General features: G+C 38.8%; 1 protein-coding gene across 3 annotated transcripts in view; it reads right to left on the bottom strand.

Moving 5' to 3' along the window:
• The window catches only part of TAX1BP1 (Tax1 binding protein 1), a 69,711-nt gene that overhangs the window by 12,871 nt on the left and 31,423 nt on the right, over nt 1-25,417 (bottom strand). For 2 of the 3 annotated variants that reach the window (XM_074195553.1, XM_074195552.1), the window contains exons 5-13: nt 23,870-24,028; nt 14,075-14,223; nt 13,907-13,997; nt 9,058-9,243; nt 6,252-6,476; nt 5,554-5,697; nt 4,177-4,270; nt 1,881-1,999; nt 1,162-1,287 (exon numbers count right to left, since the gene is read on the bottom strand). In XM_074195553.1, coding sequence (XP_074051654.1) covers nt 1,162-1,287; nt 1,881-1,999; nt 4,177-4,270; nt 5,554-5,697; nt 6,252-6,476; nt 9,058-9,243; nt 13,907-13,997; nt 14,075-14,223; nt 23,870-24,028 — 1,293 coding nt within the window. The remainder of the gene's footprint in view (nt 1-1,161; nt 1,288-1,880; nt 2,000-4,176; nt 4,271-5,553; nt 5,698-6,251; nt 6,477-9,057; nt 9,244-13,906; nt 13,998-14,074; nt 14,224-23,869; nt 24,029-25,417) is intronic. The other variant, XM_074195554.1, reaches the window with a different exon arrangement.

Genomic DNA, 25,417 nt, shown 5'->3' with positions numbered 1-25,417 from the left:
CAAAAAGACTAACAGAAGGTAGCATAGTACAAACAGCTCTGGGCCTGTAACCAACAAGACCCAAATTCCTGCCTCAGATACCTAGTAGACCCTTAAAAATGCTTATTTCCTTCCCTCTTCAGCTCTTTTTCTAGGTGTTAACATTTCAAATCAAATCAAATCAACCTTTACACTGCCTCCAAATAAACCTCCTAATAAAAACACTCCCTGTCCATCTTCCTTGGTTCCCCTGTCTATATTAAATGAAATCCAAAACTCAAACCTTTGACCCGCATCTACCACTTTTTAAATCTCACCTGCCCAAAACTTCCCCATGTAAGTCCCACATTACCAAGGGACCTATGTCAACTCTTCCACAAATATGCCCTTTGTTGCTCATACCAATCCTCCATCAGTCTAGAAGGAATGCCGTGTCACAACATTTCCTTCTCATTAGAGTGGCCTTCTTCCCAGAGCCAGCTGGACAGCCACAGCCTCTAGTATGCAAGGGAAAGCTCCTCTTGGAGAGGCCAAAAGCACCCACTGGTCAACCCACAGAGCACTGTTCATGTACAGTCTTAGGCTCTTCCTTCCCCAAGTGTACAAGGAACAAGCTCCTTATCAAGAAGAAATCAGGTGTTGAATGCATACTTTTTATTCCCACCATAAACCTTTAGTAGGTTCCCTAATTTTCAAATAGATTGTACCAAATACACATTAAGTCAAAGTTGAATAATTTCACAAAAAGTACAAATAAGATTCCTTAAGACAATCTTGAAATTTTTCCTGATATTTATCCATAAATTTAACTACACTTTAATTTGTCATATATTCAGTTTGATTATAAAGCTAAAGACAGTAGTAATAAGCACAGACTCTTAGAAGTGGAATGAATTCTTATTTGTGAGGAATTAAATTTAGATTACACAAATGTTAACTACGTAACCTGCAGTCCAAGTACTACTATGTATGGGGACAGTCTGACCCTGGACCTCCAAAATGTCCCAAAAGTCTTTGTGCCACTCTGTATCACTAATGCTGAAAATCACAGAAAGCCATTGAAACACCGTGTAAAAGGTCTGGCTGTCCCTAAGTGCAAAGCTCTGTCATTTTAGAGGCTCTGCTTCAGTCTCCCTCTAGGTTCTACATCCTATGAAAAACAACAAAACAAAGTCCACTGACTTTATACTGGTCCTCCAGCTCCACCAGGCGCAGTTTTGCATCCTCACTGATTTTCACCTGCTCCTTCCACTTCAGTTCCAATCGGGCCAATTCATCGGCATAGCTGCTACATTTGGCCCTCTCGTCCTAGAAGACATAAACCAGTTTGATTTTGGTTACTCATTCGTGCAATTCAAGTTACCTAAATAAAGTAACTATTAGTGGAATCTCTGGCCAACTATGCTTACATTTAAAGAAAAATCAAACCACCCAGAAAAGGCTGTAGTTTGCAGATAGTGTACTCACCTTCTAGTGTAGCCTACCTGGTTAGATGACCAGTCTCCAATCCAGCTCCAAGTCTTTCCATCTACCTCTACTCAACTCAGCATTTTAACTACCTTTCAAAACCTTGACAGACCAAGGGATGACAGTCATTCTCAAAGCTAAGCTCTCCAAAGGAGACAGAAATGCCAATCTAATGATGGAGACTAGCTTGGCTGACTCCCTCTTAAAGGCATCATTCTAAGTGGTCACTGGACCACTTGGGGTCTACTAGGGGTAGGGGCATGGTGGTCTCCACCTCTAAGAAACTGCACATAATTAAATCAAAGGTCTAGGGATGTATGTTCAATTCAGAGAAGAGCAGTTTCCAACAGCAAGACATCAAGGCAGCCACCGAAGTGCCCCAAAGCATCTCAACAGCCAGCTTTGTGTTCAGTTTTTCAAAGCCACTAACTTACCAAGAGTAGCTGTTTACACTTCTTGTACTTTTCTGTTTTCTCAGCAATTTCTTTGGTCATTTCACAGACTTGGCCCTTTGTCACCACCTCAGAAATTATCTCAGATGTAGCAAATCCAACTATTAAAAAAAAAAATTTAAGTGCTAATGAGTACTCTCCCATTTCACTTCTTAAATTAACTAAGCACAACTTTAGGTGAACAAAGATCAACCCACCATCAAAGACACTAAGTGGATTCGCTATGCCCATCACCCTGACTTTAAAGACATTTCATGTCCAAATCTCACAAAGCAGAAATTCTAATGCATTCTCTTGATTCAAACTCAAGTTTGACTTTGAAACAAGTAGCCTTAATTCTTAAGCACTGTTTGGACTCCTACAAATTTAAAGATATTTCACTACAACACTGGGCATGGGTCTTCCTACATGTGGATTTTCCCTCTAACAGCCCACAGATCTGGCCTTCATCTATACCTCATCCCATAAATGTTCCCCAGTAAGAACCCTCCTCGGGAGACCTTATTCTAGATCTAAGGAGGAAACACAGGACCAGACCATGGTGCTGTCCTTCACCTATGAAGGGATGAGTCCTAGGTATTTCTCCGATACAATCCTCTGCAGGGCTTCTCCGGCACAAGGCTCTCCTGCCAATCAATGCCTTGACCTATTCCTGCCTACCACTCATTTAGTCACTATTCTTTGGGTAGCTGGAAACTGGTCTAATCAGAGATTGTGGCATTTCATTATCACCACCATGAAATACTGACATTCTCAATAGAAATAAAAATATTTATAGCCATATTTTGTGCAGTAGTAAAAATCCAGAACCAAAATGATTGCCATCGGTCTGGGACAGGGCCCAACAGGCTGGGGTCTGTGATGGTGATGGTCCCTGGGTCCGAAGAAAGATCTGTGTAAGAGGGCTCCATCAATAGAGGGAAAATGGATCAGGAAAACAATATCTCCAGTGAGCATCAACAACAATAGCAAGGAAACAATCGAACCTGAATCCCGCCAAACTTGATTCCAAAGAGATATATATGAAAGCCTCACTCCTGTGTCAGGTTTTATCAAGAGGTTGGATGGTTTTGCTGAACTATCCCCCCCGCCCCAAGTGCCCTTCTTCACTGCTTGTTATGAGAAATGGTTCTCTGGAAGACAAACTAGGAGTTACACTGGGAAATATGGGTGATGTTAGAACAAATGAGAGCAAGAAAAATGTATTTTTCTTTTTGGTTTTCACAAGGCATTGGGATTAAGTGACTTGTCCAAGCTCACAGGTAAATAGGTATTATGTGTCTGGGGTCACATTTGAACTCGGGTCCTCCTGACCCCAGGGCCAGTTCTCTAGTCACTGTGCCACCTAGCTGCCCCAGAAAAATGTCTTTTTTCAAGAAATAATGCATAATTTTCCCCAGGCAATCCAGGCCACAACCTGCTTTGTACACAATTCTGAGCCCTATTAATTTACTATGTACAATGTGTCTAAAATATAAAAATTTGGCAACAGACACTGTTAACCAGACTTGTTTCCCTATTTCACTGAAATCATTTCAGTTATATCTGACTCTTCATGATACCATCTCGGATTTTCTTGGCAGAGATAATGAAGTAGGTTCACTATTTCCTCCTCCAGCTCATTTTACAGATGAGGAAACCAAGGTAAGCAGAGTTATCCAGGGTCACAGCAGCTAGGAAGTGTCTGAAGCTAGATTTGAACTCAAGACCTCCTGACTCCAGCGCAGATGCTCTCTTCCCTGTGTCCACTAGCTGCTCCAGTCCCTATTTAGGTAATGCCTCTTCTGGCTATCCTCCAGGACACTTCACTTATTATTCATAATCGGAGGATCCAACTCTGTTGTTTCATCACTACCAAAATAGTATGGAACAGTAATAGACAAACGGAATCAAGCTTGTGCCACCACCACTGCTGAAGGCTACATTCTCTTCTACCAAAGCCAGTGCTTTAGGCTTGGATTTTACAGCTTTCAAGCCCAATGGTAACCTAACTAACACATCTCACTGCTCAAGCAAGGACATAGGTTCCTCTGGTCTTCGCCTTGTGGTGACTGTTGAAGTTTCTTAGGAAATACTGAGTGATTGTGGCAGTGCCTCCTCCTATAGCATCAACAGCAGATTCAGTCGGGTCAGATCAGAGCTGAAGGAGCTACACACTCTATAAACCCTGTGTGAATTCTTTTGCCTTCGAACAACCTGATTTTCTGCCTGCTGTGCAGTTCTATGTAGATTTTCAAGCCTGAGACGGATTCATAAAAACTGGCTAGGTTAAGGATACCTGGAGCAGCAGATAGTTTGATGTTAACAGGAGAGCTACTCGCTGTCTCTGTGTTGCTTGATGCATCTGTCACTTTCTGCTGGTTCCCGGTTTTCTTTATGAAAAGATAGATCATTATTAGTAGCCTAGGCAGTATCTTAACAATTGTTAAATGCTTGTATTATCAGTGAAAATATACATCCATTTCTGTGTCATCACATTCAACTGAGATCAATGTACAACATGGAACCAATGTAAAGACTAACAGAATGCCTTCGGGGAGGGAGGGTGGGAGGGAAGCAAGATTGGGGGGAAAATTGTAAAACTCAAAATAAATAAAATCTTTCTGAAAAAAAAAAGAAAAAATATGCATACAATCATTTAAGAGATTTCTGCAGGAAGTAATCTAGCAACTGAAGGAATTCTTAGAATTTAATTACTTTAAAAATTACAAGAGAATTTAAAAAACTGTAGCAAGATTATTAGCAAAGATGATGCCCCAGGATTAATAGGATTAATAGAGGGCTGTCCACTGGACTATATTGTACCCACTTTATCAAGCAAAAAAAGCAAACCCTCTGCTGGTCTCACATCTCCCTCATCAATCACTTCTTTGGGCATCAGAGCCCTTCCCAGATCTCCCTCCTAACACCAACCCAAGCTTCCCCAGGACAGGCCCTAATGTCTTGCAAAGGAGAATCATGAAGCCACAGTCAAGGAATAATAATATCTTTAATTCTCTTTCCCTAATGACCTGCTTCTGTACTCTTCTACTTCCTTGTACTATCTCTTCAACCCAAATCCCTACTTTAAAAATGCTTTAAAACTTCTCTCCTTTCCTTCCAAATGATTACCAGCTACATGAAAGAAGGAAACTGGTTGCTAAATGACACTGGGGACTGCTTCAGCCCCATTTGCTGCCTCCAGAGCTCAGAAGTATCAGACCAGAAGCATCAAGAGTGTCACCCCAACCTTCCATCACTGCTGTGCCTGCAACCTGGACTGGCTGGGACAGCCCTGACTGCAGACTATCCTCGGTAAGGTCAGGAGACAATTTCCTCACCACAGCATAGGAGAACCGAGGCAGTCAGAAATCTATAGCCCAAGCTTGCTACATTGTCCATGCACAACCTTAGGCAAATTACTTTCCCTCTTTGGTCCTCAGTTTCCTATCTGTCAAACAAGGAAGTTAGATGAGATGTCCTTTGAGGTCCCCTCCATCTGAGATCTCAGATGTCAAAAAAAAAAAAAAAAAAAAAAAAAAAAGGACGAAAAATCCTCCCAGTCCCAGAAAGTACAAAGCCCTAGTACAAGAGCAATGCTTCATATCTGGATTGACTGATCATCAAAAAGGCCTGAAGGGAGTCACTCCACAAGACCGCCATTGGAGATACTCACCTGCTCAGAGAGCCGGGTCACTTGTTTTTGGAGCTTCTGACACTCCTTGAATTTCTCCTTGTAATGGTCTGCAGCCATCTGCAGGCGAAGCTTCAGGTCCTCCACCTCTCTGCGCAGGTCCTGCTCAACTGGATCCGTTTTTTCCTTTAAGAAAAAAGATTTCAATAAAAATAAAATTAGAAACAATTATCTTTAGGTATTTGCTTCGGATCCACATTTGTTCTCCAAAAATATATTTTTTAAATAACTAAATCATTATATCACACAAAAGGAAAATACAGAGAATAAATAGTAAAACAGTCTATGAAGCACACATTCACTATAAATTATAAGTGGTCCAAGAAAAATCAACTGGGCTACTTTTTTTTAGAAAAAGAGTTTCTTCCCACAACATTCCTAACCTTAAATAAAGTAAACAGCTTTCAGGAAATTTCAACAAAATTTATAATCTTTCTCTTGAAAAACATAATTCAAAAAACAGACTCAGTCACCACAACCATTAAGTCAGTGCTGAAAATACCAGTCATTTACCACAAAATTTCAAGAAAAGCAAAATGGTCTGATGAATTAAGAATGAAAATAGAGAATACTGTGATATTCCTTAAGTGAACACTGTTATCTATTTTTTAACCTTTCAAGATAATTTGTGATCAGCATGAATTCTCTAGGTAAATTCAAAACAAAGTTGGCTGGCTGACCTGTTGCTTTTTCACAACAGCAGCTCTCAGCTCAGCCACGGCATCTGTCAGCTGCTTTTTGACTTGCTCATTTTCTAGTCGGGCACTATGGAGATCAGCCATGGTCTGGTCCCTCACATTGACTGCATCACTCAGCTCTTTTGCCAGAAACACAACTTCTTGCCGAGTAGCTTGAACCTGTTCCTCTGCTTTGCGGAGCTGCTCTTTTAGATATGCACTATCATCCTGGGAAAAAAAAAGTGGTCTATGAAGGTCTACTTAAAAAAAAAATCTCTGATTTTTGTCTCAGATCAAGGCAAGGTCTCCCAATTTCTCTCAATCAGCAACCCCACCCACTGCTCATCAATAAAATCACTCTATTTCTAACAATTCAACATTATAGTCATGTGTCACAGAAGGTATTGTAAGTTAGTTTCAAACTTAATATTTCTCTCATTTTTAAGAAAGCAAAAGCTTTAAAATGTCTAAGAAAGTAAGCCCCTGATGCCCTCCCAGTCTATGGGATCAGCAGATAGAGTCTAGCCCAACCACCACTTTTCACACATGACACTCAAGTCACAGAGATATCAGGAGGCCAGCTTGGGACCAAGTCCTCTAACTCCAGGGTTGTGGCTCAAGGTCATAGATGCTTCTAGCATGGATATGCCTTTTGACAACTAGTCATTATCCATTCTTACATTCTGTGCCCACTAGAAGCAGGAACAAGAATTACAAAAAAACACCCTACTAGCCCTGACAGGGCCTAGTAGTGCCAACACCTCTCTGCCTGAGAGGACTTCTTTTTCTTTTTTTTTTTTTTTTAGGTTTTTGCAAGGCAAATGGGGTTAAGTGGCTTGCCCAAGGTCACACAGCCAGGCAATTATTAAGTATCTGAGGCCGGATTAGAACTCAGGTATTCCAGACTCCAGGGCCAGTGCTCTATCCATTGCACCATCTAGCTGCCCCTGAGGACTTCTTTTTCAATGATCTCCCCATGCTCCTCACTCTGCCCTTACAATGAAGCTCTGGATGAACAGGAGCTCCATTTCTCAAAGCCATATTCCTTGTTCTGAGTAGAGTTCTAGCCCAGCTGGAATGATTAACTGCACAGTTAGTAAAGGTCGGTGAGGAACACCGTGCAGTTATTTTGGAAATACAAAAACTTTTGGCCAAGGATTTACTAACATCCTGCCTAACATAAAGATAGCAGCAGAGGGGCAGCTAGGTGGCACACTGTATAGAGCACCAAACCTGGAGTCAGGAGGACATGAGTTCAAATGTGGCCCCAGACACTTAATAATTACCTAGCTGTGTGACCTGGGCAAGTCACTTAACCCACTGTCTTGTAAACCACCTCCCCCAAAAAAAGGGAAAAAAAAGACAGCAGCAGAGTAAAAAGAATATCAGATCAGTGGACCTGAATTTAACCCCCACTGTTATTTACTATCTATGTAATTTTAAATAGGCTGCTTCACCTGACTCCAAGATCTCTGAAGTACTTCATTTCTCGTATTACATTCACCTTTCCCTTTTTTATCTCTTTACTTATCGATTTATAAAAAGAAAATGAAGATATCTATTGCTACCATAACTTTAAGAGTCAATGGTTACACTTTTAACATCACCTTCATTATCATTGATATAAAGATCTAAATACTATCAACCCTTCAATTTTCGTTAAAAGTCTATGAAACAGGGCAGCTAGGTGGTGAAAGAGCACCAGCCCTGGAGTCAGGAGTACCTGAGTTTAAATCCAGTTTCAGACACTTAATAATTACCTAGCTGTGTGGTCTTTGGCAAGCCACTGAACCCCATTGCCTTGCAAAAAATCTAAAAAGTCTATGAAACACTTACCAAGTTGTTATAATTTGATCCAAAATAGATTTTGGTTCTGTCCACCTTAAGTCTGTAATAACTGGGGACCAGTAAAATAATATTTGTTGCTGTTGGTGTTCAATTGTGTCCAGCTCTCTTTGTGACCCCAACTGGGATTTTCCTGTCAAAGAAATTGGAGTGGTTTCCCATTTCCTTTTCCAGCTAAATTTACAGATATAGAAAGTGACTTGCCCAGGATCACACAACTAGGAAGAATCTGAAGCGAATTTGAACCCGGCTGTCTTCCTAAGTCCAGGCCTGGCACTCTGCACTATGGCGCCACCTAGCTATCCTAAGTAAAAGAAAAACTGAGTGACAATTCAGCAAACAAATGGTAACTTGGTCAAATTTCCTCCTAGATAACTGGCTACAAATCCAAGCTATTAAATACAATAAACATTAGAACTGAATATTGACAAAAATGAAGATCAACCAATTCATCAAGATGTAACTAAAAACCCAATGTCAAAAGATGAACTATGTCACAAGAATTCTTCCTGATGCTATTATTACATAAAGTTGACAAATGACTTTCCTCACCACTGTGAAGCTATTCAATAATCCTGATTCCGATTGTGTGGATGAGGAAAAAAAGCAAAGAGCTAAGGGACTTGCCTTTGGGAATCCCAAGTGCTGGAGTGTTTGATGAATCCAGTCAGAAGATCTTTACAAGGCAGCAAACTGCTCCTCACAATAACTTTGCTACATTCAATTACTCTATTTTTATCTTTGTATATACTTTAAAGACAAGAAAGCACAAAATTCTTAATCCAAAATGAATAACTCCTAACTAAGGACAAAATGCAACCATATAATCAGACTGTATTTCAGAAATAAAGATCTACAATGAATAGACAGTCAATGTCCAAATCGCTGGCTGGCCGTTTAAGACCCATCACCCGCATTCAGCACCTTCTCTCTATCGCTGACCCCAGGCCGTGTGCACACTCACTTTGGCGGTGGTGGTCAGTTGGAAGGTTCTCTGCAGGTTCTCTTTCTCAGCCACACAGAGCTGCAGGCGGCCCACCTCCTCCTTATAAAGGGCAATTCTGTTTTCCTTGTTCCCATCTAAATTCTTTAAAGTCTGGACCTCGGTGACAAGTTTGGTGTTCTCTATTTCGGTGTTCTTCAAGTGGACCTGTAACAGTTAGAAACATAACAAGGGCAGTCACTTGAGAAGTTGTGCTTGGGCCCAGCTTTGCTGTAAATGAAGACTAACCTTGGACACTCTGGCCTCCAGCTCCTCACCTGTCATTGAGAGCCTGGGCACACCCCAGTTTGAGAGATTTCTAAACTGAATAAAAGATGCTTTTCCTTCCCCTATCCCTCCACCCAGCCCTGCCCATGCTTGGAATTTTCCTATTCTTCCTCCTTTTTCAGTCAAAAGATCTGAAATCAGCCCCTTTACCCACCAGGTAGCAGCCCCATTTTTCACAATGTATTTTACCTAAAAGGATATGGGGGCCACCCCAAGGTTAAACCTCCCCAGCAATTGATATTAGTCAAAGTTCTACTGATCCCAAAGATCTTTACCTCAATACCTTGGGGCCTCATGCCTGATTTTCTCCCCATACACCTGGACACCAGACCAGGGCTTTCAATAGTAGCTTAAATAGGAAAAGTTCCATATCCAATCCAATACAAGGAAGAGTAGGAACAGGAGAGCTAAGAGTTTCCAGACTCATAGGAGAGACAAAAAATATTCCAAGCATCTTGAGTTGGAACTATAAATTATTATAGAAATAAGTTAATAATAGTCTAGCTGCTTAATGGCATTAGAATAATAATATAATAAAGGTACATCATAAACTAACTGAGCTACTATGAATCACCTGGAGTAGAGTCATAGCCCCTGGACCTGGATCCCTTGGGCTTCAGTTTCCTTAGATCTAAAACTAAGTCTTGAAATGACACTTCAAGGTTTTCTATAAAACAAAACCAGATTTGGGGTCCTTTACGAAGAACTGACTGAATGTGGTAGAGTCTGAAGGAGTCCGTCCACCAGGCTCCTTCGCAGAGTTTACACCTGAGAGCCCCAGAGTCCCATTGGGCAACTCCCATGACAGCACAGCCTTAAGTCTCTGGGTGTCTACAGACAATGTCCAGGGCTGCTCCCACCACTGACTTCTCTGTTCCCTTTAAAATGAGCTTCCCAGGGATGGCTAGGTGGTGCATGGATAAAGCACCAGCCCTGGATTCAGGAGTACCTGGGTTCAAATCCGGTCTCAGATACTTGATAAAGACCTAGCTGTGTGGCCTTGGGCAAGCCACTTAACCCCATCTGCGTTGCCCCCCCCCAAAAAAAGAGCTTCCCAATTGAGACTCATTTCCCTACCACAACCTTCATGAGCTAGAGAACACAAGGAGCAGCGAGGCTGTTACCTGCCCACAGATCCAAAGGGGAAGCCAAGAACCCAGACAACACCTGAACGTTTGGGCTCTATCACTCAGCTCCCTCCAAAAGGAGGGGCCGAGCACTGCCAAGGTCCACAAGGAGAGAAGGAACAATTGCACACAGACAGAGGACCCAGCTTTAGCCTCTCCAAAGCATTTTCAAGCAGGTCATCAGCTGATCCATACAATGACCAAGCCAGGTTATCAACTACAGAAAAGGAAGACTCCGGAAGAAAGCTCTCTGAGGGCAGCCTGTCACTGTCTTGTGGCCCCAGGCCTGAGCGTGTCCAACAGAGTGTTTAATAGAAGTCTGCTGAGTGAAATGGTCAACAGGAAAGGAAAGCATCGTGAGTCTTTTTCCCCAACAGTCATGTTAGTCTTTCCTGCTCTTTCCTGAGAATGTCTTGCTGTTCTGAGACCTCACTATCCCTATTCTACCAGATTTCCTCTTTACAATCTGAATAAGAGAATAACAGAAATGTTCTATTATCTCATTTAACCCTGGAGAGGTATTATCTCCATGTTGCCACTGGTCCAGAACACGGGTCTAGTCACTCAGAGGTCTCAAAGCCACTTTCATCCACACTCCAGCCAAAGGCAGAGAAGGAGAAAGCAGGGACCTGAAGACAGAAAAGAAACCTCTGCCAAAAGAGAGCCCTGGATTTCAGTCCTTTTTTGAAAAACAGATACAAAGAAGGTAGAGTAAGAATCAGAATCCATGGGAAAGTGGTCTGGGATTTCAAACAGAAAACCAAGAATCTCTTGAATTGGAAAGCAGCAAGTGAAAACAGAGGGAAAATGCCCATGGTTTGTTTCCTTCCTTTCATTCAATCCACAAATGAAGGGCATGCCAAGCACTGGAGATGGAGACAGAGAAAATAACCATTTGTAGTCATCTTCAAAGACTGCTTTCCACACAATCAATGCACCTCTAAGTTAGTACACAATACTTTTTTTTAATACAAAGTAATTATTGGGGCATGGGGGGGGAGACTACCAGCTAACTGGGGCAAATGAAAACAAGCCATGTGTGGCAGTGGTGGTTGAGCTGCCCCATGGAAGGAGATGGGGTTCTATGAACAGAGACTCTTCCAGAAGCAAAGGAAGAGCCTGGGAGCTTCTTGTGTCAGCTGGCAGCCTGGTCAAGACCAAACTATGTTTCAGGAACATCAACTCTGCTGGCCAAGAACAAAAACCCATTAGGGTGCAGGGCAGGGAACCTGGAGAAACAGCCAAGGAAGTAAAGAAAACAAGACACAAAGAGAGAATCTGGTCTGCTCCCTGCAAGGAAATGGGACAAGAACACTGAGGGCTTCCTTCTCAAAAATACTTGTGACCCTCTGAAGTCTTCCTTAAAACTTGTATCAGTGAGAAAATAAGGAAAGAGAAAGGAGGTACTCAACCCAGAAGAGAAAAGAGGAAAACTCTCCCAGGCAAAACTGCTTCCTCTTCATTTCCTAAAATAAATTTTCCAGTTTATGTCTCTCTACCAGCATTCATGTTTTAGGTAAGTACACTCCCCAACATCTGGACAATTCAAGCATTCACAATGGAAAATCTGTACTTCCATTAGTGCAAAAATCAGGGACAGTTTTGGGCTATCTGTGATGGAGAATACCATCTGTATCTAGAGAAAGAATTGTGGAGTTTGAACAAAGACCAAGGACTATTACCTTTAATTTAGGAAAAAACCTGATATATTATGTCTGATCTTGCGATCGCTTATACTTTTATGTTTCTTCCTTACAGATATGACTTCGCTCTCATCATATTCAATTTGGATCAATGTATACCATGGAAACAATGGAGAGACTGACAAACTGCCTTCTGTGGTGGGGGGGAGTCAGATTAGGGGGAAAATTGTAAAACTCAAAATAAATAAAATCTTTGGAGGGGAAAAAAAGAACATCTGTACTGCCAACTCAAATTAAGCTATTTCAACTAAAGGTAATCCTGTCTGATGAGGGCAACTAGGTCAAAAGCACTGTGTCTGAAGTCATGAAGACCTGAGTTTAAATCTGACCTCAGACATTACTAGACAAGTTACTTCACTCTATTTGCCTCAGTTTCCTCATCTGTAAAAGGAGTTGGAGAAGAAAATGGCTAAAAATTTCAGGTTCTCTGCCAAGAAAATTCCAAATGTCATGAAGGTCAGACATGACAGAATTGAATGAACAAGAAACAAAAAAAATGGGCAATGTCCATTCACTCATTAAGGTTGGGTAAGAGAGAGACCAAAAAAATCCCTTTCTGAACTTGCTGTTCATATTAAAACAAAAACAACTTGATAAAGTTTTCACACTTTAAAGAAACACAAATATCATTTCAATTGACAATACTGGAGTTATTCCATAATAACATTTAGTTCAAAAAACTAAGAATCATTTTTTCCATCATCTTCTCTTTAAACTTCCTGGAAATTTCATCATTTGCCAATAAATTTTAAAAAGAAAGTACATGTATGTATGTATGTGTGTGTACATATGTACACAGAAGCAAATCAATCAAATAAACCAATCAGTATTCATTAAGCTCCTGGGATGTGCCAAGCCTTAGGTTGAAGAATGAGACCACAGAGTCAGCCTGTACTCCCAACCCCCACTGACAAACACATCTCCTCTGAGTCAGGTTTTAGGGGAAATTTCAGAACCACAATAGCACAATGACCACTATCTTGACTCAACTGTTACTGTCACTATGAAACCTTAGGGGACTGCTCTGAGAACAGTCATCTAAATAAATGAAAACAATAGGCCAGAAAATCACTTTCATTTTTGATCAAAATAAAAACACCTTAGCTTCAATATCCACTTCCCTCACTGGTATTAGTTATTACTGATTGACTTGAAAAAGACACCCACCCACAGAGAGTAAAGATTTGTCCCCATGAAAATTTTTTTTCCCCAATGACACAGAGAACTCAATCTGGTAAAACAGAAGGGAATCCAACTGAGTCCATATGAGTTAATCTACAAAGTGATCTACAGCCCTTTCGACCTTTTATAAATGTGAGCTGATTCAGAGGAGCCTGCTTATATACACTAACAAGAGAACCATAACAATATCTTTGCATTTCTAAGATCCCAAGTTTTTTCAGCTATAGTAGCAACAAAAAAGTCAGACAAGATCATCTCTAAAGTCTGAATCTTTAGAACTTGAAGATGCTACAATTTTAGGTTCTAAAGATACTGGTTTAAAAAAAAAATAAAAGGAACTCCCAAAAAACCTTGAGACATAATCACATCGGTGGAATAAGAAGAATCTCCCTGGGTGACATCGATTTGAATTTCTAAGTTACCATTTAAAAAAACTAGATTACCCTTATTAGTACTACATACATTAAGCCTGCCACATAATTCTCTAAAATGTCAAATTTAATTATTAAGGAGAAAGATAAAAAAAATTACCTTATAGAGTTCCTTTTCATCCTTTTCAGTCTTCAACTGACATTCCAGCTGCTCTTTTTCAAGTGTTACTTTTTTGAGTTTGTCTTTCAAACTAAGAAAACACCAAGTAAGTTAAATGAGATGAAAGCACTTTGGAAAGTAAATAAGTCAACAGCACGTCCCCAATACCTGTCCAACTCAGTCTCCTTTGTAGCTGCTCTCTGGGTCACAGTCACAAGATCCTCCTCTAATTGGAGAACTTTTGAAGTTGCTTCACTGTGTTTTTTCTTAAGCTCTTCATTTTCCATCTTGAGATTTTGTGACGCTTCAACAAAACCCTGTGCAAAAAGGGTTTACAAGAATCAGGAAGGTATTTCCAAATACAAAAATCAAGTCACATTAATTTTTTAAAAATATAAATTGGAACACCAAGTTTGCCACCTAAATCATTACCAAATGGGTTCTAGAAACTACTCTATTACATATGCCCCAGCTGTCCTCCAGACTGGGATCATTTCAACATTTTCTCCAGCAGAGGGCAGACATTAGAAGAAAAAGATCAATATTGTTTTCATGGCTAGCTTAGACAGAAAAAACTGACCCAGGTGGCAAAAGTCTGTGCTTTTAGATGAATAACATGTCTTCTCCAGGATGAACATTCCCACTTCCTTCAACTAAGGCTCACATAGAATGCCTCAATACCCTTCACCATCCTAGATGCCCACTTTGGTCTCCCAACTCCAGGTGTTTTCATTGATCATTCCTTATGTCTGGAATAACCTCCTTCCTCCTGGCTTCCTTCAAGTCCCAAATTAAATCTCCTCTTTCACAGAAGTCCTTCCCAATTTCTTTTAGTTCTAGAACCTTCCCTCTGTAAATTATTTTTTATCCTAGAACTGTTTAGTGACTTAACTATTACATGTATTATTACACAAGTAAAACCAACAAACAAATGAAAAGGATGAATATTTAGAAAATATAAACACCCTGAACAAGAAGAGAATTTTAATAACCTAATCTCAGTAAAAGAAATCAAATAATCCCTAACATGAACTTCCAAAAAAAAAAACTCCATGGTCAAACAGAGTAATTAGGTATACTAAACATTCAAAGAATAATTAATCCTAATATTGCCTAAACTGCTTGCAAACATAGCAAAAGGAATCCCACATCTAATGCATTCTGTGATACAAATGTGGTCTTGCTCTCCAAACCAGGGCAAGCCCTATGGAACCTCCCATTCTCCAAACATTCCCTTCTCCTTCTGTATGTGAAATCCATATTTAGTGTCCATGCACATCCTGAATAGTCTATCACAGGCTGGACAATAGATATTTCTGCCCACCTAGTTTCTTAATGTGGATAGTTCGGCTGAACTTGGCTTGAGGATGAGTCACAGGAAGTTCTGTAAGGGTCTAGAGCTTAATGCAATCATCTCAATGTCAACTCTCATCCATTGGGACTGTACAATGGACATCTTCCAAGGGGACAAAAACCTCTAACCAAATTAAGTTTTGATTTTTATGTGAATGGGAAGCATCTTATCAAAGAACTGTCAGGGGGACATTTTGTTCTACTAAATAAAAAGTGTGTGGGTTTTGTTTTGACCCTCAAAAAAATATCAAGGGGATCTTAGATTTTGGACAAACCTGAGACTTGGGCATAACAGAGCTATAGCCTTCAATCCATGCATACGATCATTCTTAAAGAAATTCAGTGGAAATGGAACAATGACATATGTGGTTTTCAGGTACTGGCCTTTATCTTTCTTCAATGGGAACAATAAAACTTGAGACTTTTTGCCAAACTTTTGGTAACCTTCCTTCTTTCAAGCATCTTAAAAATTCATTTTCCCACAGATTCCATCTCCCGGGAACAAGAACTCACTACTGAACAAAAACTACTGAAAATCCTGGAACACAGTCTAGCCAAAACTAGGTCTAGAATAACTTCTCAACACCATCTACCAAAACAAGTTCTAAATATGTGTGTAATTTAGACATAAAGGGTGACATCATAAACTGAAAATAATTATAATATAATATAATAATATATAATATAATATAACATAACATAATATAATAATATATAATATAATATAATAATATATAATATAAAATAAAATATAAAATTATAAAAATAATTATCAAATATACAGATGTGGAAGAATTTAAGGCCAAGAGACAGAGAACTTCACAGGAAATAAAACAATTCTGATTAGATAAATTAAAAAACCTTTACACGAGCAAAAAAAATGCAGCTAAAATTAGATCTAAAGCAGGTAAGTGGGAAAATAGCATTTATAGCAAATTTATCTGATAAAGGTCTCATTTCCAAACTACATAGGAAACTGACTGAAATTTATAAATATAGGAGTCATCCTCCAATTGATAAAAATGACCCAAGGATATGAACTGGCAGTTTTTGGAGGAAAAAATTGAAACTACAAAAGTCATATGAAAAAATTGTTCGATCACTATGAGAAAAACGCAAAATAAAAGAGGGAAAAATCCACAATACAAAAAATATTATAACAGCTCTTTTTCACAGTGACAAAAAAATTTGAAATTAACCTGAGGAATGACTGAACCATTTATGGTGAGCAAGTAGAAAGAAGGGATGGGGGGGTTGGGGGGGATGGGAATGAGATAACACACAAAGAACTTTAAAAGTTTTAGAAATACTGATCAAAACAATGGAACCAATCATAGTTTCAGAGTACTCATGATAAAACACGTTACTCAACTCTAGATAGAGGCAATTGACTTAAAAGTGTACATTTTAGAATATTTCTTTTGGACATAGTTATCATTTTTGCCTGACTACACATATCTATGATGGAATTGTTTCTCTTGCTATCTCAGCTGAAAATAAAATGAAACTGAATTTTAAAAAAATGCATTTAAACAATTATGAAAAACCTGTTAGGCACTAGAAATAAAAAAGCAAAACCAAAACCATCCCCTGCCTCAAGAAGCTTATTTGTCCTGGGGGATAAGTCATTGTAAAACAGATACAAAGTGAATATATAGGAACTTCATGGAGAGAGGAGCACTAACTAGAAAGGCCTCTGGAAGAGGGATTGGGGAATGGGGAGGGTTGTCCATGAGTCTTAAAGGGAATCTAGGAGTTTCAAAAGGTATAGGAGGGAGAAGGGGCCAAAGGAGAAGATATAATAGAAAATACCAGTTGGACTGGAGTCCAGCATGCTCAGCCACCTACATCCTCCAGGCATCCTTGAAAATCTAACAAATGGAACCTCTCTCAGGAAGTATTTTATTTTCTAATTCAACATGATTATTACAGCTATCAACAGTTGGTGTGTTATTCACCTAAGAGAACTAAAAGTTCCTTGAAGATAGAAATCTCCTATTTCTCCCCAACACAGCATTGTCTGATTAATGTCTGTTTTCTTGATATCATAGAGTAATATTATTAGGCACATAGAAAGACAGTAATGATCTTCATTATATTCTTAATAAACAGAACCCTGCCAAAATCAAGTCTTATAAATGATAAAGACTGTCTGGTAAAAAGGAAGCTCTAAATCATTTCAAAACTGTTTAAGTGGAAGATTTTAGTGGTCAAAGCATGACTCATCGATAGAAGTGGCGCACTGACACCTCAACAACCTAGTTATGGCAGTTTGTTCTTATTTAGATTGTGTCCCAGTAAGTTTGTTAGCATGGATGCCTATGTAATAAACAAAGCCTTGGAAAATTCTACTGTGCTCATTCTTTTTTCTCTTCCAATTCTGAGTAACTAATGACGATCTTATGTCTCCACATGAATTAAAGTCTAATTAATGGCATCAGCTATTTAGTTTTACAATTCCACTTTAATTTTCTTCATCTCTGAAAATACCTCTTTCCCCAACAATCCTTCCCATTTGCACTATCTCCCCTCCTAGGATAACAACTAAAGGTAAAAAGAGGTGCAGATCAGATGAGCTGGTTCAGAATCCAATCTAAAAATATTTTTAGTTGTTGCTGAGTCATTTGTGGCATCCAACTCTCATGACCCCACATCTTGAATTTTCTTGGCAAATACACTAGAGTGGTTTGTCATTTCTTTTTCAGCTCATTTTACAAATGAGGAACTTGGACAAATAAGGTGAAGTGACTTGCCCAGGGTCACTAGTGTCTAAGGCTAGATTTCAACTCATGAAGATGAGTTTTCCTGATTCCAAGTCCAGTGCTCTACCCACTGCACCACCCAGTTGCCCCAAATTCCCAAATATTTATTGTTATTCAGAAAGTTCATCTCTTTGTAAGCCTACAAACCATACTGTCCAAAGGATTTCTTGGCAAAGATACTGGAGTGGTTTGCAATTTCCTCCTCCAAGGCTAAACATACTAGACACATGAAATAAACTTAGTAATATAAAACTAACTCTAATGTAATAAATGAATGCAAATGCATGTTATATGGGTCAACTATATGAATCACCTTTAACAAGTATAAAAACATAGGCTATATTACCATCCTAAAGAAAAACTAGGGCAAACCAAAAAGGAACCAGATGAGGAATACTGAGTTTTTTTTCCATTTTATAGAAATATGATTATCAAGTGAATTTGTAATATGACTGTCAAGTGTATGCTGAGTACCTGCTATGAGTCACATCTGTAAAAAGCTGCCATTAGGACAATGAATGATTTGGAAAAAAAGATCAGCTTCCTCCCCACAGAGCTTATGGTCAAGCTGCAGAGAGAAGATCTATTAGGCGTGCTCTAATTAAACAAGACAAGAACACCTACAACAAGTGGTGGATTACACGGAACAGACTGAAGATATATAAAGGAATTTAGAGAGACAGGAAAGTTGTCTCGTGCAGTTAGGAGAGGAAGGCTTCATGAAGATGAATCGTGATATGGCAGTAGTAATAAGTATTAGACATACAAGAGAAAATGAAGAATCTAGGCTGGTGGGATGGCAAAGGTGTGTGGGTTAGGAGAGTTTCAGGTTAGAAAATAGCAAGATAAAAGGCCCCTTAATATGTAAGAAAGATTATGTAGAAATGTTAGATTGAAGAGCATGATCTGGAGGTTAAGATCTGGTTTGAGGTTTCCCCTCCAGGGTCCCTAGAATCAAGAATTCTTGTCAACTCAAGGACCAGAGCAGCAACAAGAAGCCAAATAGCAATGATCCTGAGTCCTGAGGATGCTGGATTCCCCCTAGACAACATTACTGATACAACAGTCAGGTCCTAATTAGTGTGACTACACAATCCCAAAGTGATGGCATTCTCTGAAATCACACTGCATATTTTCATTGGGTTGGAAATGAAAACCAAATTTCCCATAAATGTGACTTCAAAGAGTGCAAAAATGAGTGCATATGATCAGTTTACAGGATTCCTTATTTGATTAATCAGGATCCTGTTGTATCTAGTCAAAGAACAGCAAAGGATCCCAAGCCCCAATGGTGGCTGGAGACAGAAAGATGACTTTTACTGGGTGGGTCTAACCAAGAAAAAAAGAATCTCCTTTGGGGTCTCAGCACCTTTTTGGTGCTCCAGAGGACACTGCTACATCATCCCTCACTCTTCGATCCCTACTGCTGCCTAGCAGAATCCTAAGACCCTCTAAATGTACAATGCATCTGATTGTTTCCTTTTAAAAAAAAAAAAGATACTGAATAGGGGAGTCTTAAGGACTCACACCAAAATTCTAACAATTTAGAAATGGAACCAATCTTGCAACTCATTTATTCCGGCCTCTTAATTTAAAAATGAGCAATCGGAGGGCTGCTAAAATGTGTGTGGCTGTTCATTTTATTTTATTCCAAATATCACTCCTTACCTGCAGACCTTAAAATGCTGACAGAACTTCTCTAATTGTTTCCTGGCTTTAACATTCTCGAGCTTCTACTCTGTGGCCTTTTGAAAAAAAAAACTCACTAGTTTGAGGAGAGCTGCCCTAAGTCCCCCCCTTTAGGAGGAGAATATGTAGGCTCTCTGAAAAATATTATCTTCTTTGCCTGATCACTTTGGTCCAAGTCAAACAAGGTCTGTGGTTTTGTTCAAGGTGATAATGAGTATAATCCCCCAAAACTATAACTTCTTCTATTAATAATAAGCTTCAATTAATAACTAATACAAATCATTTTAAAAATACAAAAAAGCCAGGTCTAAAAGAGCTTCCTGAAATAGAGACCAGAAGATATATTTTGTATCACACTAACCACATGACATCACTCACTTTCTGTTGCTTCCTCATAAAAATGGAGAAGAAAAATTCAAAAGAAATGTTTTCCCCTCACCCTTCTTTTTTTTTTTTTACTAATCAACGAGTTGCCAAATTCCACCAAGAGCCATCTTTAAGCAGGTTTGTCCTCGCAACTGTCCTCAGGATTTAAAGTAACAACTGGATTCTTGCCACTGAAGGAAGGAGCAGCCACTGTAGGCACATTTCTTACCTCAGCCCCTTTACTGATGGACAGCAAAGCTCTGAGGAGGGAAGTTTGGTTCTCAATTCACTGTTTTTCCTTTCTAAACCATTTGTAATGCATATTTGTATGGCAGACAGTACTGAATTACTAACACTTTAAGGGAAAGTCTCATGCAACATTGAAGAACACTGGATATATAAACATCCAGACGGGTTACCTTGTAATTAGAAAATAATTATTTTAAGATACTAATTTTTTCCCTTAAAAATTATTAATTTAATGAAAAGAATCATCACCAGTTCTCTTACTACATTTAGAACTGTTTCATGTCTAAACAATTTTCTAATAAAAAGTTGACAGCACAAACCAAGGGGTCCCTAGACATGGTGTTCCAAAAATCTTCAAGCAAATTAAATTAAAACTTAAACCTGTCTACCAAAACTAAACTGTTTAGTGCCCTAACCAATCAAAGTTCCAAAAAATTACTTAATCACTGAGAAAAAGTTTTAAGTAAATTCATATGGAGAAATAAAAAGTCAAGAATTTTCAGGGATTCAATGAAAAAAGAATGAAAAAGAAGGTGGCTTAGCTTTACCAGATCTAAAATTATATTATAAAGCATCAGTCATCAAAACTGTCTGGTATTGGCTAAGAAATGAGAGTGGTAGATCAGTGGAATAGACTAGGTGCAATAGCAGGAAATGGGTATAGTAATCTACTGTTTGATAAACCCAAAGAGTTCAGCTATTGGAATAAAAACTCTCTCTTCGATAAAAACTGTTGGGAAAATTGGAAGTTAGTATGGAAGAAACACTTAGATTAGACCAATACCTCACACCCTATACCAAGATGAGATCCAAATGGATACAGGATTTAGACATAAAAAAACAATATTACAAGCAAACTAGAAGATCAAGGAATAGTTTACCTGTCAGATCTATGGAAAGGGAAGGAGTTTATGACCAAGGAAGAGATGGAGAACATCATTAAAAACAAACTAGATGATTTTTATTACATTACATTAAAAGGCTTTTGCACAGACAAAACCACTGTAACCAAGATCAAAAGAAATGTAGTGAATTGGGAAACAATTTTTACAACTAATATTTTCGACAAAGGACTCATTTCTAAAATATTCAGAGAATTGAGTCAAATTTTCAAAAAAAAAAAGCCATTCCCCAATTGACAAATGGTCAAAGGCAATTTACAGATGAGGAAATGAAAGCAATCCATAGTCATATGAAAAATTGTTCTAAATCATTACTTTTTACAGAAATGCAAATTAAAACATTAATTAAAGTACCACCTCACAGACTGGCCAATATGACCAGATGATCGGTGTTGGAAGGGATGTGGGAAATCTGGGACACTAATACATTGTTGGTGGAGCTCTGAACTCATCCAACCTTTCTGGAGAGCAACTTGGAATTATGCCAAAGGGCAACAAAAACGTGCATACCCTTTAATCCAGCAATACCACTCCTGGGTCTATACTCTGAAGAGATGATGAAAAAGGGTAAACACATCACTTGTACAAAAATATTCATAGCAGCCATTTGTGGTGGCAAAGAAATGGAAATTAAGTAAATGTCCTTCAGTTGGGGAATGGCTGAACAAACTGTGGTTTATGTATGTCATGGAGCCCTACTGCTCTATTAGAAACCAGGAGGGATGGGAATTCAGGAAAGCCTGGAAGGATTTGCACGAACTGATGCTGAGTGAGATGAGCAGAACCAGAAAAACATTGTGCACCCTAACAGCAACATGGGGGTGGATGCCTAACCTTGATGGCCTTGTTAGTCCACCAGTGCAACAATCAGGGACAATTTTGGGCTATCTGCAATGGAGAATACCATCTGTATCCAGAGACAGAATTGTGGAGTTTGAACAAAGACCAAAGACTATTACCTTTAACCTAGGGAAAAAAACTGTTATCTTATTATTCAATTTTGCTATCTCTTCTACTTTATCTTTCTTCCTTAAGGATATGATTTCTTTCTTATCACATTCAACTTAGATCAATGCATACCATGGAAACAATGTAAAGACTAACAGACTGCCTTCTGTGGGGGGTGGGAAGCAAGAATGGAGTAAATTTGTAAATAAATAAAATCTGTCATTAAAAAAAATTTTCAGTTCTTATATACAAATTCATAACGTCTCAGGAAGGGAAAAAAGTCAAAATATTTTCGCATAGAGTACAGGCCTAAATTTGTAATGAAAGTAAGAAAAAAAGATTGCCTTAGTAAATAAATTTACTCAATGTTTCATTCTGCCTAAATGATATCGAATTCTTGAGGTCTCTAAATAGGTAGCATCTTTCTGTGAAGACCAGTTTGGACTTCATATCAAGTCGGAACAAATGCAAATCCTCTGGCACTGATCTCAGGAAATCAATTAACTTAGTGGAGCCTCAATTTTCCTCATGGATAAAATACCTACAAATCTAACCTCATAAGGTTGTTGTGAGGAAATAAATCAGATATTATATATACCTACTCTGTAAAATTTTCAAGTCTTCAAATGTCCTTTATCATTTCTACAAAATTAAAAGAAGATTCAGAAGATGAGATTGTTTAAAGTAGTAAACTAAAGTCATCCCACTGCAGGAGAGAGGAAGAACATAAACTATATTCTGCCTCCAATCAGGCAATTGCACAAGAGACTGAAGGAATGTTTCTGAAATTTTCATAGATTCTTCAAGCCATTCTTTTTCATTTTTTCTTTTTTCTTTTGCAAGGTAATGGTGTTAAGTGACTTGCCCAAAGTCACTCAGCTAGGTAGTTATTAAGTGTCTAAGGTGGGATTTGAGCTCAGGTTCTCCTGACTCCAGAGCCAGTACTCTATCCACTGCACCACCTAGCTGCCCCCAGAAGCCATTCTTTTTCTAAATATTCTTCCAAATGTCATTTATTATCTAAAAGGTCATTCTGTGTTCTAAAAATAGTAAATAAGTCAGTATTTGTATAATAATGGCACCCAAGTTTTGTAAACTTTAACATTTATTCATTGTTCTTCCAACTTAAAAACAGATATGATGGCTTTGATCTGGCCTTGATGAAGCCATTCCTTACTTTTCTTGTATTTTTCAGTTTTAATAGAACCTAAGCAATAAAGTTTTAATTAGGCATCCACCTAATTCCAGGTTTCAACCTCATTTTTATGGTCAAAAATTACAAAAAATCCATTTCTCTTTTTTCCACTTCCTAGGTTAATTCACGAAATTTTTTTATGAAAAGCAATTGGTTTTAATTGTTTTTTTATGATCCCTTTTCTTACTGTGTTAAAAGTTCATAATATTTCCCCCAAAAAAGGAAAAAAATTCATTCTTCTGGATGCTTCAATTACTGTCAAAACATCTAGAAACACTTGTGATGAACTTCTTTAGTAAGCCCTGTAACAAGTGTGAAATATTTTAACCATTATAAAATATAAAAGGAACCACGGCAGAAGTTTAATAAGGATTGATCTATTCTTGTGTAAATTACTATCTTAAGGGTGACTTTTTTCCCAGAGCTGGTTTTTACCCAATCTATATGGTTCTTGGAAAAGATGGCTGTGGACACCTCACCAATTGGTCCCACAACTGACCTGGCGCTCTGCTTGCAGCTGGTCACATTTCTCTTTTTCATTGCTGAGTTCTGTTTCCAGGCTTCCAACCTGTTCTCTGAGCTGTGAAGTTTCCTTCTCTAGGACAGCAGTGACCTTTAGCAGCTCTTCTTTTTCTTTCATTGTTTTCTCAATTTTGAACTATAAAACAAAGAAATCTACTATGAATTTACAGTTTAAGATTTTCTGAAGTTTGCAGTTTTGCTGTAAGTGAATGGAAAACTAATAGCACAGTCTCTGCTTTCTTTATGCCAAAAAAAACTTTGACCAACCCTCATTTGAAAAATCCTTCCATAATCCCCCCTGCTCCCCCATCTTGGCATTGGCAAAAAATTGTTATTAATTACAGTAATGTATATATACTGAAGGAAAAAAAGACATCAGAATATGTCTATATATGTCAAGCAAAATGATAGGGTCATGGCAGATTTGATTCAATCAAACAATTATAAATGAACCTTTTAAATACAAGGCACCATTACATTAATCCTAATTCTGAGTGACTTTAACTCTAAATTCTAAAATTAAGCCATCATGGCCCTCAAGAATATTCAATTCTACTTCAAGGATGGAGCAGGCTCACTCCCTGTAAGTAAATTCTACCCCCCTATACAGATCAGCACCTTCTCTACCACCTGATTGTTGGGGAGGTCTGCCTGACTCCACCAGGACATCTCTCAGGATATCATGATCTCAACACAGGGCTAAGAGACCCCTCTCAAAAGGGTCAACATTGATCCCCACTCCTGACCTCAAAAAGGGGAAGGCTTCACAAGGACAGACATTAGCATCATTTTAGTGCCAATCAATGGAGCCAATCCCCTTGGAAAGTTGCACTGCACAAGACAAATGGAAAAGTACAGGCCCAGGGGAGTAAGCACCAGTCCTAGACAGAGAGGACCTGGGTGGATGTCCCACCTCTGACTTCTTTCTGTGTCCTCGGACAAATCTGTTGATTTTCCCAGACCTCAGCTCTTTCATCTACAAAGCTGGACCAAATGGATTCTGAGGTACCTTGTGGTTCTGGATCCAGGATTCCAGGATCTCTAACTAAGTGCTAAGTCATCAACAACTTCTACAGTAATCTGTCTGGGCTTCAGAGTTAATCTCACTATAAACTAGAATTATCTGTTAAGCATTTCTACATAATAGGAACTTGACCCTTGCCTAATTCTTTTCTCCTGCCCTGCTAGGTACATGGCCAGGAAACATACTTCTCACTCCTTTCTGCCCCTTCTAGACCCTCCCACCATCATTCCTCAGCATTCTCTCTCTCTCTCTCCTCTTAGGAAGCTCTGGTCATCCATCGTCCTCACCTTCTCTGGATTCTTACTGCTGTCATCTGAGTTTTAGATCATTCTCACTTCTTTCTTAGTGAATTCTTTATTCAGCTGAGCATCCCCACCAAAATGTAGATTCTAGGGTTGTTGGTAATGGCCCTTTCAACACATTAACATGTCAGGATACAAACTCCTCTATTTCTTCTACATTATACAAAGAAGTGATGCCACTGTAGAACCCCTCCTCCCC

The sequence above is a fragment of the Macrotis lagotis genome, chromosome 7 (genome assembly GCF_037893015.1).
Source record: "Macrotis lagotis isolate mMagLag1 chromosome 7, bilby.v1.9.chrom.fasta, whole genome shotgun sequence".
NCBI lineage: Eukaryota > Metazoa > Chordata > Mammalia > Peramelemorphia > Peramelidae > Macrotis > Macrotis lagotis.
This window is presented reverse-complemented; position numbering and strand designations above follow the sequence as displayed.